The sequence below is a fragment of the Chenopodium album genome, chromosome 22 (genome assembly GCF_948465745.1).
Source record: "Chenopodium album chromosome 22, dcCheAlbu1.1, whole genome shotgun sequence".
NCBI lineage: Eukaryota > Viridiplantae > Streptophyta > Magnoliopsida > Caryophyllales > Amaranthaceae > Chenopodium > Chenopodium album.
In genome coordinates this window covers 4,387,987-4,401,383 of record NC_137855.1, presented here as the reverse complement: position 1 = coordinate 4,401,383, position 13,397 = coordinate 4,387,987, and the positions used below count along the sequence as shown (strand labels likewise).

At 32.7% G+C, this 13,397-nt stretch overlaps 2 protein-coding genes across 3 annotated transcripts; one reads left to right on the top strand and one right to left on the bottom strand.

The window, feature by feature from the left end:
• Positions 1–582: 582 nt before the first annotated feature.
• On the top strand, positions 583–6,030 carry LOC145605708 (nuclear envelope-associated protein 2-like). 2 transcript variants are annotated; one of them, XM_081661781.1, is made up of 6 exons: positions 583–801; positions 1,221–1,747; positions 2,065–2,172; positions 4,501–4,962; positions 5,052–5,153; positions 5,571–6,030. In XM_081661781.1, exons 2-6 carry the CDS (start codon positions 1,532–1,534, stop codon positions 5,742–5,744), a joined length of 1,062 nt encoding a protein of 353 aa, XP_081517907.1. In that variant the 5' UTR covers positions 583–801; positions 1,221–1,531; the 3' UTR covers positions 5,745–6,030. The 2 variants fall into 2 exon arrangements, with proteins under 2 accessions (XP_081517907.1, XP_081517906.1); XM_081661780.1 differs by having other exon boundaries at positions 4,498–4,962.
• Positions 6,031–6,552: 522 nt separating this feature from the next.
• On the bottom strand, positions 6,553–8,806 carry LOC145605867 (uncharacterized). The gene is made up of 4 exons (XM_081661932.1): positions 8,599–8,806; positions 7,810–8,361; positions 7,246–7,429; positions 6,553–7,104 (listed from the first exon to the last, which is right to left on the bottom strand). Exons 1-4 carry the CDS (start codon positions 8,663–8,665, stop codon positions 6,921–6,923), a joined length of 987 nt encoding a protein of 328 aa, XP_081518058.1. The 5' UTR covers positions 8,666–8,806; the 3' UTR covers positions 6,553–6,920.
• Between the last annotated feature and the right edge of the window lie 4,591 nt (positions 8,807–13,397).

Here is a 13,397-nt window from a genome sequence, read left to right as displayed (position 1 = left end):
TTGCCAAACAAGGCCTAAATTAAATTTGATAGAAAATATATACGATATCAATTAATCTTAAATAATCAAACGTGATTACATAACAAATTCATTAGGAACATTAATACCAATTACGAAGTACATACGTAGTATAAAGAATAATCGTAATTCAGTCCAATCCAATCCGATTCACACCGATCGAGTTGATACCGTAATCAAATCATGGTTCAAATCCAAAACCCTACAGCGTTTAATTACACGCAACTTGCAATCCCTCTTAAACCAAATGGTGCAAAATTAATCACCCTTTAACATCACCAATTTTATGGGACCCACTTCTCCACCATTCACAGCTCACTTCCACACTTACGTGGAGGAGAGAGAAAAAAACTTAAACCCACTTTTCATTGTCCAAATTTTGTATTTTGCCGCGCTATACCCCTCTTAACAAATTAAAAAATAATATAAAATTTGAAAACCACTTTATTTAGGTTCGGAATTTGTCTCTTGTTCCAAACCTAAGGTTCGGACATTTCTCCCGAACCTAATCTCTCAAAATCAAAATTCCCCCCTTTATTGTCACTTCACACAGTTCTCCTTCTTTCCTTCATTTTCTCTCTCCTCTTTCTTTCACCTCTTTCTCGTGTTCAACCATGCTGTTTTCTGCAACTCTTTATTTCTCTTAAATCTTGAATCTTCCTTCAAAAATGTCAATTACTCGTATTATCTTCAAAGATTAAATCTTTTTCAATCTCTGATTTATTGGGTTTTTTTGGAATGTAAATATCTTGATTTTTCATGGTTCTTTGAGCTTTTTTCTTGGTAAGATTTATACCCTTTTAAAAAAAGACAATTTTTTTTGTTGTCTAGGTTTCGTAGTTGTGGTGGTTAGCCGGGGTCGTAACTAATCAAAACGCTAATCGCTACCTAAAACGCTACTTTACCGCTGAACACGGACCGAGTGATGGTGGTCATGGTCAGCGGTAGAGAGGAATTTATGGATGGTCATGGTTGTACCACATAGTAAAGTAAAGTGTCAATTATTGGGGGTCAGTTTGCTTAATTACATACAATGAGATTAGACAAGAATCAAGCTAGTTGTGAATATTTTTAATTTTAATTTAATTAGAGTCGTAGACTTACACATATTAATTAAGCTATCTATTTTGATTCTTATTGTTATTATCTGATTAATTAATTAATTAATTCAAACTGACGTTCGTTCTTTCTTGGTGTTGCAGGTACTTTATATTTAAAGATATTAAAATAAAGGATAAATTAAATGCAGAGATCAACAACCCTCAATCAAATTCACATGCATCCTTAAAAATTGATTAATTTGTCGACCCTTCATTTCTCCTATTACTCCATTTTTTCCCTCTTAATTATCATTTATCACCAAATCACAAAATTAAAAAATCTAAAATTCTCCCATTTTTCTTCCACCACTCTCAATTTAATTCAAATAATAAAAAAAAAAACCCACTGAATTATTTTGATTTATATAGCTATTGAAATAATTGAATTGGGTTTTTGTCTTTGATATAAAAAAATGGGTTCAATTTCTGAGGGACCCACATCTTCTTCTTCATCATCTTCATCTTCAAGCTCAAATGGGAGGGAAATTGATCCATTGTTAAGGGATTTGAGTGAGAAAAAGCAAAACTTTAAGCGAAACGTGGTGTCTTTGGCGGCCGAATTGAAGGAGGTTCGAACTCGTTTGGCAGTGAAGGAGCAATCTTATGTTAAAGAAACCCTAACAAGGCAGGCATGTAGTTTTGCTTGGATCTTCTTTTTGTATTTTGTTTTATGTCAATTTTGATTTTGATTAGTGAAATCATTTCATTTGAATTCACCCCTTTTTGTTTTTTTGTTGAATTGGGGTACTTTTGCTTTGTGGGTCCTTTTGGGGTTGATATGATTTACAATTCTATAACGAGTGTGTTGTATACAACATGTTTGTCGTGTCAGATCACGTGAAAGTCGTCCCTTTGTTGAGTGTTCTGTATTGAGTTTGTGTGAATTGGTGTAATTGAGTTCATGTCAAGTGAATGATTGTTAATTTGGTTTGTTGAAATTTAATAGGAAGCCGAGGCGAAGGCGAAGGGGATGGAAGAAGAAGTGTATAGATTACATAAAAGTTTAGAAGAGAGGAATAAACAATTACAAGCATCAGCTTCATATGCTGAAAAGGTACCACTCATTAAAAACCCAATTTTTCTCCTGATTCTGCGTTTTAGTTAAGCTTTTGTTTAGCCATATTTGGTACATTTATTATGGGTATATCAATAATAATAATACAAAGTTTAAAGCTTTTAGCTTGATTCTGGGACAATTTGGGTTTATTACAAGAAATGTGTTTGACTGTGATTTTAATATGTTGATTTTTGTTGTTGTTTTTTGTTTGTTGAACTTGCATACATCATTACATTATCTTTTCAGGTAATCCTTTTGGTTTTTCCTTTGTGTTTCATAGTGGAATATGTAAAAATCTAATTGCCAAGTAGGTATCAACTGATATTATATTATTGTCTTACTTTAATTGCGGTTTGATTGATTCAAGGTTGTCTCTACTCTGAAGTGCGTTTTGAAATTGTGCCTTTTATTTGTATTTTTCTTGGTGCAATGTAGAATTTTCTGTCCCCTCTTTTCTAGCCCTTTTAAATTTAGGTGTTTCTGTTGCTTTGAGTCATTAGATATTCCTTATCACTCTCTTATAGACCATCTCTTACTATTTGTTACATTCGCTGTTCGAAGTCTAAGTTTATCAACTTTTACGATTTCTTAATAACACGTAGAAAATTTACCATATTGTGGTATGGAAGATTGATAGAGAGAGTCGTGTACTGGTTATTAGCTATACCAGGAAGTGGTCTCTCTTAGTCCCTTTTCTGGGATCACTTTGTGATAGAAATAGCTAAGCTCAATTACTTGTTTCCTTGCTTTTCAGTAATGTAACTAGTTTTTACACCCAAAGGCACATGGGTTGTTAGCTTGTATGTGAAATTTGTATACATCTAATGCCCGTGAGTAGGATGTAAGTAACAACATACCTGTTTTAGGCAAATATATATTTTCCTACAAAGAAGAATATGGTCTTGTACCGTTATATAGCATAACACTATACCAATAAAAGTAGCTAACTAAACTGATGGTAGAGATACAAGAGGAATACATGTAGTGGACTAGAAGTACTAAGGTTGATGATTGTTTGTCACTTAAAAAGTGCAGGAAACCTCATTGATATACTACTGTATTTTATTGAATGTGTTATGCAATATGTATGTTTTTTTCCCCCAAGACTTCTAAAATTTGGAAGGACATGTGGATAGAATGGTTTTTTATTATAGTACTTGGTACTTTGTACTTATTGTGGTCAAAGTTGAACAAGCCAAGGTTGTCTGATTCTTGGAGGGAAATTGTAGTCTTACTGTCTTTATTTAAACATTCTATGTAAAAAATAAGCTATCCATGTGATAATACTAAACCACCTGTACTTTTCATATTACTTTAATAATCGTCTAGATGTTGGTGAACTTTTGTAATGTTTTTTGCTGTTAATTGAGTTGTAAACATGGCTGAATTTGACTGTGAGGGTATACAAATTAGTTGAGGTTCTATGCTTGTTCTTCTTGGGTTAATGTCTGATTCCGTACCCTTTTAAAAAAAAAAAATGAGATTCTAAGGTCTTTAGGGATTAACTACATAATTAGGAATCTTATAATAGCTGTACAATCTGTACTCCTTTCGATCCTGAATAATTGTTTTTTGAGTAATTTCTTTTTGTTCAAGATGAGTGTTGTTTTAGACTTTCTTCGTTTACCAGTCTACCTTTCTTTTGAACCTTTGTTATAAATGCATTTTTTTGGGAGAGTTATTTGGTAACTTTGTTGAGCATCATATACATTTCTTATTCCATGTGCAGAACTCTTAAAAAGACCATTTAATTTGTATTTGAAGAACAATGATTTCAAATGCTTTATAATGAATAGGAAGAGAGCTTAATTACTTGCACTTAAACTCGTGTCCTAGATCAAATATAACAATCTTTTTCCCTTATTTATCAACTTCCCATTCTGAAGGAAATAATGTCCTTCACCCTATGACATTGTCTGTGATCCTTTCTTAAGAATTCAGTCAAGGCTGTAGCGTTGCTGCTAGTTGAAAGCTGATTTTACATATTCAACTGATGGTCAGTAGGTGTAGACAACATTCGAGTCTGATATAGGATAGTGCATCCTCTCCCGTTTATAAAATTACTTGTCTAGTTATTGCCATACAACAGAGCTTCTGACAAATTTGAGAATATGAACTGTTCTAAGAATTTTGTATTATTGTAGCCATATTAGGCATCTTGCGATTTCTATCTTGATCACTTTATATTGTACTTATGCTGTGTTATTGTGTGCATGTACCTTTATCGTATGCTAGCGCCTAGCTGCATATCTTTTATACACATTAGTTTCTCCATGATCTCAGTGACATTTTTAATTGCTAACTGCTGATATTTATACATAGCAGTACCTCAAAGATCTGGATGATCTTAGAACTCAGCTCATGATTACTCGAGCTACAGCAGATGCCAGTGCTGCCTCAGCTCAATCAGCCCAACTGCAGTGTTTGACTTTGCTGAAGGACCTTGATGAAAAGAATAATTCAATAAAGGAACACGAAGATCATGTGAAGAGGCTGGCAGAGCAATTAGATAAACTGCAGAACGATCTTCAAGTGAGGGAGTCTTCACAGAAGCAATTGAAAGACGAAGTCCTGAGAGTTGAGCATGATATCATGGATGCCATGGCAAAATCTGGCTTTAACATGGACTGTGAACTGAGGAAAATATTAGATGAGGTTTCCCCCAAGAATTTTGAGAATATGAACAAGCTTTTATCAGCAAAGGATGATGAAATTGCCAAACTAAGAGACGAGCTCAGGAATCTGTCTGCCCATTATAAGCTAAAGGTCAAGGATCTGGAGACACAGGTAGACGACCATTGCTGTTGAAATGTCTTCTTATAATTATACAAATTTAATCATATTGATTTTTAATTGGAGTTTTGTTTTCTAAATAGATGGAGAAACATCGAAAGGCTGATCAAGAGTTAAAGAAGCGAGTTCTGAAATTAGAGTTCTGTCTCCAGGATGCTCGTTCTCAAACAAGAAAACTTCAGAGGGTAATTTACAAATTCCTTCTACTGCAATGAATTAAACAGTCTAGTCATTTTAATATGCATTCCAAGCAAACATTTGCTGACAATCTCCTTAAATTGCTTCTCATCACCCCATGTCTTTCATACCTGATGTTCGTTCTTCCTTTTTACACCATGCTTTTTCTGTGGGGGTAGAGAGATGATGATTCTCTTTCAGTCTTTGGTATAAATTTTTTGAAAGGAATGTCGGTCATTAGTACTAAACATTATATTATGCACACTCTTCTATTATTGCTTTATATATTCTGATATTTCCAGCAGAGATCAGTATCACTTTCACTGCCTTAGTGGTGCTGATCTACACTAAAGTTTGTCTTTCTGCCTGTTCTGCACATTGCCCCTTGTATTTAAATTTGTTATTTTTCGATCTGCTTCTGGCAGGCAGGGGAGCGAAGGGACAAGGCTATAAAAGAACTAAGGGATCAATTAGCTATGAAGCAACAAGTTGCGGCGAAGACTGATGATAAGCAGAATAATAATTTCTGGGAAAGTTCCAACTTCAAGATTTTGGTTTCCATGTCAATGTTGGTCTTGGTGGTCTTCTCAAGGCGCTAAATTATCGCTGTTAGTAAGTACAGTTTGTAGAATGCAAGGGAATCTTATCTTAGGAATCCATCTTTAGAGTATTAGGAAGAACTGCAGAGGCTCAGTGTCTGTAAAAAAAAAAAGGGCCTCTTTTTTGCCCCCATATTACAGTTAGTACATCGGCAGAGAGCATCGTTTTGATGTCTCTATAAGTAGTAGAATATTCCAGAGCTGGATCATGTGATATGACCACATGAATGTATAATTTAGACTATATATTAGCATATATTAGAGGGAAAATCAATATTATGAGTTTGATTGTCTCTTCAATTATTGCCTTAATATTCTGGTATAATTTCGGAATCTCTCTCTGCTGCCTGCTGGACTGTTGTTGAGAAGAGAACAAAGAAACTTCATGAATCAGTCAACTAAGTTTGGTATGAAAATTAAACCTGTTTTCTACCTGCCTAGCATGTGGGAACCCAAGGTTTTTTTCTAAAATAAAATTTGTTGATTATTTAGATAGGGACAGTTTCATTTGTCTGATTGTTTCATATGCTAATGTTGAAATTAATGCTGGTAATTGTCATTTCAATACTAGATCACCAATCTACCATTTCTCTGAAACTGCTAGGCGAATTCTCTACTGCATATCTTTTACTTGAACATGGAAGCGGCGTTACAAGTCTATGACTTGATTTGCGTTGCCTGAGACAACTCTGATCTAATCTCTAACGGTCATAGAGGGCATAGAGTTGTCAAATGCAGTGAAACATTGCTAAATGTGTTAATCAGAAATGTGTAGGCTGAATAAATGCATTGCTGAAAAACATAAGCATTATCTGCCTCAAAAGAAATCTGAAGTAATTATATAACACGAAAACTCTCAACTTCTACAAATCACGGGTTTCCTTTATACATCTTTAATCTGCTGATGCAAATCTAGCTAATCCTAATCTAGAGCATCTCATATAGTGACTCTTCCCTACAAACTGCACTCATTATCTCAGAGACGATGGCAACTGAAGTTCTGGTTTGGATTTCCGATTACTAACGCTTTTCAAGTACTCCTAAAGCTAATGTAAGTCTGTAAATTGCTACCATATTTCATTGTCTCAATCTCATAGGTCTAAAAGATCTGTACAAGAGCATAACTTTGTTTTACCATTAGCTAGGATCCTTGTTAACCTTCCGATTTCAAAAAACTTATGTACTCAGAATAAGTTTTCCTGTGAAGTAGAAAACTATCAGGGTGATAAAACTGATGTCAGGTCGCAGAGCAGCTGAACCTGCAGGAAGAGATCCAAGTGGAGGACTATCAGGTCCATAGCTTGCAGGAAACAGTGAATTTGGGTTGCCTGGAGTTGAGAATGATGGTGATCCAAAGGTGCTGCAACCATATAATAAGAAGATAAAAAGTATTATATCAACTGATTATTATACTGTCTATATCACAGTTTAATACATATTTATGATATTTGAAGCATGCATCACGTGTATATAGATCTAGTTAGTTAATAAGATAGCATACCCAGATGATGGACTCCCATATGGCATTCCAGTAGTCCCGGGTGAGGACGTTGTTGTCGGTGTTGGAAATGTTGAAGAAGGTGTCTCTGTTGTTGGAGGAGTTGTTGATAAAGGCATAGCTGTTCCTGTTCCGGTTCCGGTTCCAGTTCCGGATGCTGATGATGGGTAGATACAAGAACCAGTACCTACACATACACCCAAATCCCCACATTAGAACATACTAAGATTAGTTCACATTCATAATTGATGCATAAATCATGATTCATATCTCTAAAACCCCCTTTAGCTAGAATCTCACTAATTAGTAGACACACTCATAAATGATGCAGAAACAATACCCTTTGTGGTAAATCTTATTTACTAGTAATAGTAAAACACTCATTTTTCTTTTTTTGGGTTTATAGAAAGTCGCAAAAGTCAATGATGTAGACAATAACTGATCCGAATATTGGGTACTACTAAAACTTTACCAACTAAACTAATTGACATCGACCCACTAACACGAGTAAATTATGTAAAAATCATAAAAGATTAAAATGAAAAAAACTTAAGCAAAAAAACTTACTAGGATTAGTGTTAACCAGCTGAGCAGCACCATTAAAATCACAACTAGTAGGTGAAGGATTCTTCTGAAAATAACTATTAAATGCATAAGAAGCATGATTAGCAAGACTATTAGGATTATAACAACTACCCCCATCTTGAATTGTTGAACAATCAGCCCCATTTCCACAAGCATAATCTAATGCACTCTGCAGTGCAGTCTCTGATGCACCACTATTAGCCACACACCAACTCTGCCCTGTGCTACCAGTACCACCACCTGTGGGCTGGCTAGGCGGGTTCGATACCGGCACGTTTCCGGTATTTGCAGGATTAGTGATGGGTGTTGGTGTTGTTGGGGTGCTGGAAGCAGGGATTGTTGTGGTTGCTGGTGGTGTTGTTGGAAATTGGTTGTTTTCTGGGGTTGTGGGGTTTGAAGCAGGGACTGTTATAATTGTTGGTGATGGTGTAGATGGTGGGAAATTTGCCGGGTTTGTTGTAGAATCATCTAATCTTCTGACAATTTTCTGAAGTTTTCTCTGTGTTTTTCCTGTTTCTGAATCCATATTTCCTCCTGCAAGAAATATAACATTTTTAGTAAATTTTTAACTTTTAAACTCATAGTAATTCCTTTTTTTTATTTTTAGTGAAATCAATTCATTAATAAAACATCATAAGACATTTGCAAAAGATATCTAATTGCATCCAACAAACATGTAACAGATTGAAATAAACAATAGAGTTGTCGAATTGATCTTGCACGGTGAGATATCTCTCGTACTAAAACTAATAATAGTAAAAACGTACTTACCACATTCGGAGATGGTTATGGAGAGAAGCAAGATGAAGTATAGGGAGTTAAGCTTAAGTTTAGCCATGAGGAGGGTTTTGGTGGGTTTTTGGGAAGAAACCTAAAAATAAGGGATTTTGCAATAATAAGCTTTTAAAAAATTAATGAAATGATAATGATTTAAGAAGATTTATAAGTACAAAAATGAAAAGAAAGGTGAATATAGAGAAGGTGGGGAAGAAAGAAAGTAGAGTAGTATAAAGTGGAAAAGGGAAAGAGACCTATAATATATGGTTTTGTGCAATTTGGTGAAATAGAAAAAAGGAAAAGACATTTGCTTTGTCATGAAAGATGAGGAGATGCATGTTCCTTTGCTACCAATTACCAATTTTATTTTACATAATTTATTTAATTTATAATTTTTGAGAATATATAGAGAATCAAATACAGAGCATTTTGCAAAAAAAAAAAAAAAAAAAAAAAAGAAAAAAAAAAAGAAGTTGTTTATAAAAGAAGAATAAGATGGAGAATATTGGAGAAAAGGAAAACTGAGTAGAGATTAGAGTTTTTTGATGCTCATATGCATGTACAACATGGGGTAATGGGTGATTAATTGATTTCACGTGCTAGTGATGGGAACTCTACAATGGAGTTAAAAGGCATGCAAGGCGTATGATGTACTTCTTCCGATCCATCTATGAGTAATTATATTTACTTCGTTCGTTGTATAAAAAGAGATACATAAGATTTGAACTCGTGGTTTTTTGTTATATCAAATTTGATACCATGTCAAAGAACTGATTAAGCATCATTATTAAATTTCAAAAAGATTTAAAATTATATATCATACAACATACAAGTTGCACTGTATAATGAATAAAAAAATTAGCCATACTCATACTTGTACATATCTTCCAAAAATTAACAAAAGAAAATTAATGTCTCAAAGTCGAATAGATGCTACTTTAATCTTCAGTTTTATTAATCAGATCGTTCTCTTTTTTTATTGTCAAACTATGATCATAAACATTTACACAAAATCAATGTGCATTAATCCATCATTTATATGAAATGATTGCAATTAGATATGTATAAAATGTACTTTTTTATATATCTATAAATTGCAATAAATACCTCTAAAAAATAAATTTATGGAACCTTCATAAACAAGAAATGTAATATCAACCTTAAACAAAATTGAATGATAAACAAACAGACAGCCGACAAGGCAAACAGACAACAGTTCAGGGCCTAAACCTTTTTAATTAAAACTAGTTAATTAATTAACCTAGAAGGTTTAATTAAAAATTTAATTGCAGAGATATTTTATGGTTTAGGGTAGTGGACAAACTTCTTTTGCATCCACTGAAAAATTATAAGCACATATAACAAACACTAGGAGGTGCTTAACAGTTAACATCGTGTTATCTTTTATGTCTTTAATTGTTTGTTTTTATTTAATTTATTCAACTTATGTCAAGATGATAGAGGCGAAAATTCGTTCATTCTTTAGTTTTTGAAATTAAATCCATAATATATAAAATTTACAGATTTAAGTTTATGTTAATGTATCTTTCTCGAGATTATATTTGTGTAATTCTAAACATATACATTTAGGCCGTTCTACACTTTTTTTTTTTAACAAATAAGGACATTTTAGACCAAGATTGTTTTACACTTCCTCCATAATTTTGATTACATAAGAGAGTAACAAGTGGTTAGAGGTTCCTTCCCGGTTTCAGGAGATCGTGAGATCGATTCTCACCTCCGTCCTTTGTGGCTTTCTAAACACCAAAAAAAAAAAAAAATTAATTACATAAAATTATTGGAGAAATTAAAAAAAATTGAAAAGTTCTTCCATATATCCGGGACAATATAGCTTAATGCTAATGATACAATAATTACAATATCTTGAACAATTATATCAACTGTAATGCAATTACTTTCCGCCTTCTTTTAAATTAATACTATCACGTTATTATTTTTAATGTATGTGATTATACAATGTTAAGCTAATCAACAATAACAATTAAATAAATAAATAAATAAAATAAAGAGATGTCTTTTTCTTCCTCATAAAAGAGTACCTAATAGCGTGTAAAAACAAAATTTCTGTATTATTTTTATACAACATAAAGTTAAGATGACATGTTTATGATCGCGATCTCCAATTTGACCCTTCATTTGACGGCAGCATCATGCAAATATCTGATACACGTATAAACATTGTTTAAGAGTTAAGTAAGCTTAGCTTCGTTCTCATCCTAATCTTGTTCTTTATTAGTATTAGGAGGTTTTTTTTTTTTTTTTTTTGAAAGAGTATTAGGAGGTTTATCGAAGGTCCAAGGAGATCGAGCTCAAATTTGTAATAAATTTAGTAAGTTTTTCTGGATTGATGATATTTAATTTATTTATTGAAAAAGAATCTATGTTTTATGTTATCATCATTCAAGAAATTAAAATTAAGTTAGCTTCTCATCCTAGCTAATCTTGTATTTTAGTATTATTAGATTGATGGATTGAGAGTCGTCCAAGGAGATTGGACTCAAATTTATAATAAAATAATATAAATTTGAATGTTCTTAAATGGCAAAGTTTGTACCGAAAAGAAGAAGGGATTGAGTTTTATCCTCCGATATTATGATGATTTTTTTTTTGGTTTTTATTACAAGATATTATATGATATTTAAATACCTTATTGATAGCAAAGAATTTATTATGTATATGTAATTTCAATTATTGAAATAACAATCCTGCAAATTCAATATAATCATACACCCTAGACATTCTCCTACCCATTTGTTACACATGCATGGAGGTTTGATGCGTGTACGATATATGCCAGTTCGATCTATTTCAAGCTTATGATAATTGATTGAAGATCTGCCTACAAGGGCTACAACTATATAGCAAGAATGAAGAAAGAACATAAAGACGAGGGCAGTAAAGAGGGATTAAATATATGTTATCTAGGGAACTAAGTATCGGACAAAATAAACAATGTACAACTAGTGCAAAACCAACGTCACCAAAGTTAACTTGATAAGGAAGGATGAACTAACTATATCATACACACTGTATAATAAAAATTAAACCTTGCATGTGTTCATTTTTTTTGCGCAAAGTTGCATTACTCCATGCACCAAGAATTATAAGTGGCCAAATCTTATTTAAGATAAAGTTTTATCTTAAAAATGTTTTTACTTTTATTAATTGTCAAAAAGGTTTCTACAAAGCCAGAAAGTAAGGCCAAAAGATGGATGGATTGATCAAGCAATCACAATTAAGCTGATTATTTTTAGATGATAATAATTTAGACCCCAAAACAAAGGGAGTCTTTTACATCAAAATTATTATTAATTAGACCACCAAAAAAAAAAAGAGATTAAGATGTGATTAACAGATAATCATCCACTAATAAGTTACTTTTATACCAGAATCTTGGTTTCTTAGTGCATGTGAAGATGTGATACTTTGGAGCTAGATTAGTTTTGAGTCTCATCAACTTCTTTGTTTTTTTAACAAGTTGGTTGAGATTTGATTATCTTGCTTTCTTATATCTTGTTATTTCCATCAAACATGTATGAGATGGAAATGTATTAATATATTATTAAACTTTTGGGATATTATGGTTATCATACCAACTGAATTTTGTCTACACGTACATACATAGAGAAAGCAATAGGCAAAATTGTTTATTACGTAGTAGTATTATAGAACGTTTCTTTTATTTCAAGGGAGAGGCATGAAAGCTAAATAAGAAACGAACCTTCAAACTAACATTCTTTATACACTCTTGGGCTTTATTTGTTTTGACGGAAAATATTTCTTCAAGAAAATGATTACACATTTCTATTGTTTGACCTTTCACTATAGAAAAAATTCTCCTTTTGTGACGAAAGAATGTTATGTAATCTAATCCCTAACATGCATTACCTCTTCTCCCGTCCAAGCTATCTTATCCCTCCCACTCTCATTTTTCTTTTCCTTTGTAACCTTTCATGTAAAAAAACACACAAAGTTAGCCTATTTTAACAATTATGTACGTTTTTCTGAATTATATTTTCCGTCAAAATAAACGAATCTTTAATTGAAATGCGGTATATATTAAATGGGTTGCAGGATACAATGATACATCACAAAGTTGTAAAATCTAATCCCTTCTTTATGAACTTGATGGGTGGGTGGGGGAAACAGGGAATGAAAAGGAAAAAACTTTGGGCAATGCCATGCATGTTCGATGTCACCACTAAAAGTATTCATGGGACTTATCCTCAATTCTTTCTTTTTGACCAAGCAAACTGATTTGGATGATGAAGACTATATGGGTTTATGCTCTTTTTATTTGGATCATTTGATGGCCAAATTTTTAGATTGTAAAGCAGCCAAAACTATGTTTACTCTGTAAAAAGTATAATCCCTAGTCCATTTGGTAGGCTGGTACAAATTGTCATAAAATACCACATAAAATGGTAAATTTTCATTGCTATTTTATCTACTAGAATAAAAAAAATGTGTATAATGAGTTAATGACATATGGTTTTTATTTCTATAGAAATTACGCTCGTATAAGCATTGTTTTACAAACTACATATATATTCATTATCATTACTACCTATCAAATGAACTGTTTTTAATTTAAAAGGTATAAAGGTGACTTTTGATTACAAAAATTTTCATTACAATATCAAGCAGAATGCGTAACTTTACGTGGTAGTCCTTTTTCCCTTCATGTTATAGACTTAATATACATCTCCATGAAGACCATTAGAGCAAGGACCATGATTTTTACTCTGTATAAAAGTTAGCAACTATGCATC

What these genes read in the sequence shown, in the direction of transcription:
- LOC145605708 (XM_081661780.1), top strand. Translation starts at nt 1,532, where the DNA reads ATGGGTTCAATTTCTGAGGGACCCACATCTTCTTCTTCATCATCTTCA. An exon ending in AAGAAACCCTAACAAGGCAG is followed by an intron (nt 1,748 to 2,064) that starts GCATGTAGTTTT and finishes GAAATTTAATAG; the next exon opens with GAAGCCGAGGCGAAGGCGAA. An exon ending in CAGCTTCATATGCTGAAAAG is followed by an intron (nt 2,173 to 4,497) that starts GTACCACTCATT and finishes ATTTATACATAG; the next exon opens with CAGTACCTCAAAGATCTGGA.
- LOC145605867 (XM_081661932.1), bottom strand. Translation starts at nt 8,665, where the DNA reads ATGGCTAAACTTAAGCTTAACTCCCTATACTTCATCTTGCTTCTCTCC. An exon ending in CATAACCATCTCCGAATGTG is followed by an intron (nt 8,362 to 8,598) that starts GTAAGTACGTTT and finishes TATTTCTTGCAG; the next exon opens with GAGGAAATATGGATTCAGAA. An exon ending in TATGGGAGTCCATCATCTGG is followed by an intron (nt 7,105 to 7,245) that starts GTATGCTATCTT and finishes ATATGGTTGCAG; the next exon opens with CACCTTTGGATCACCATCAT.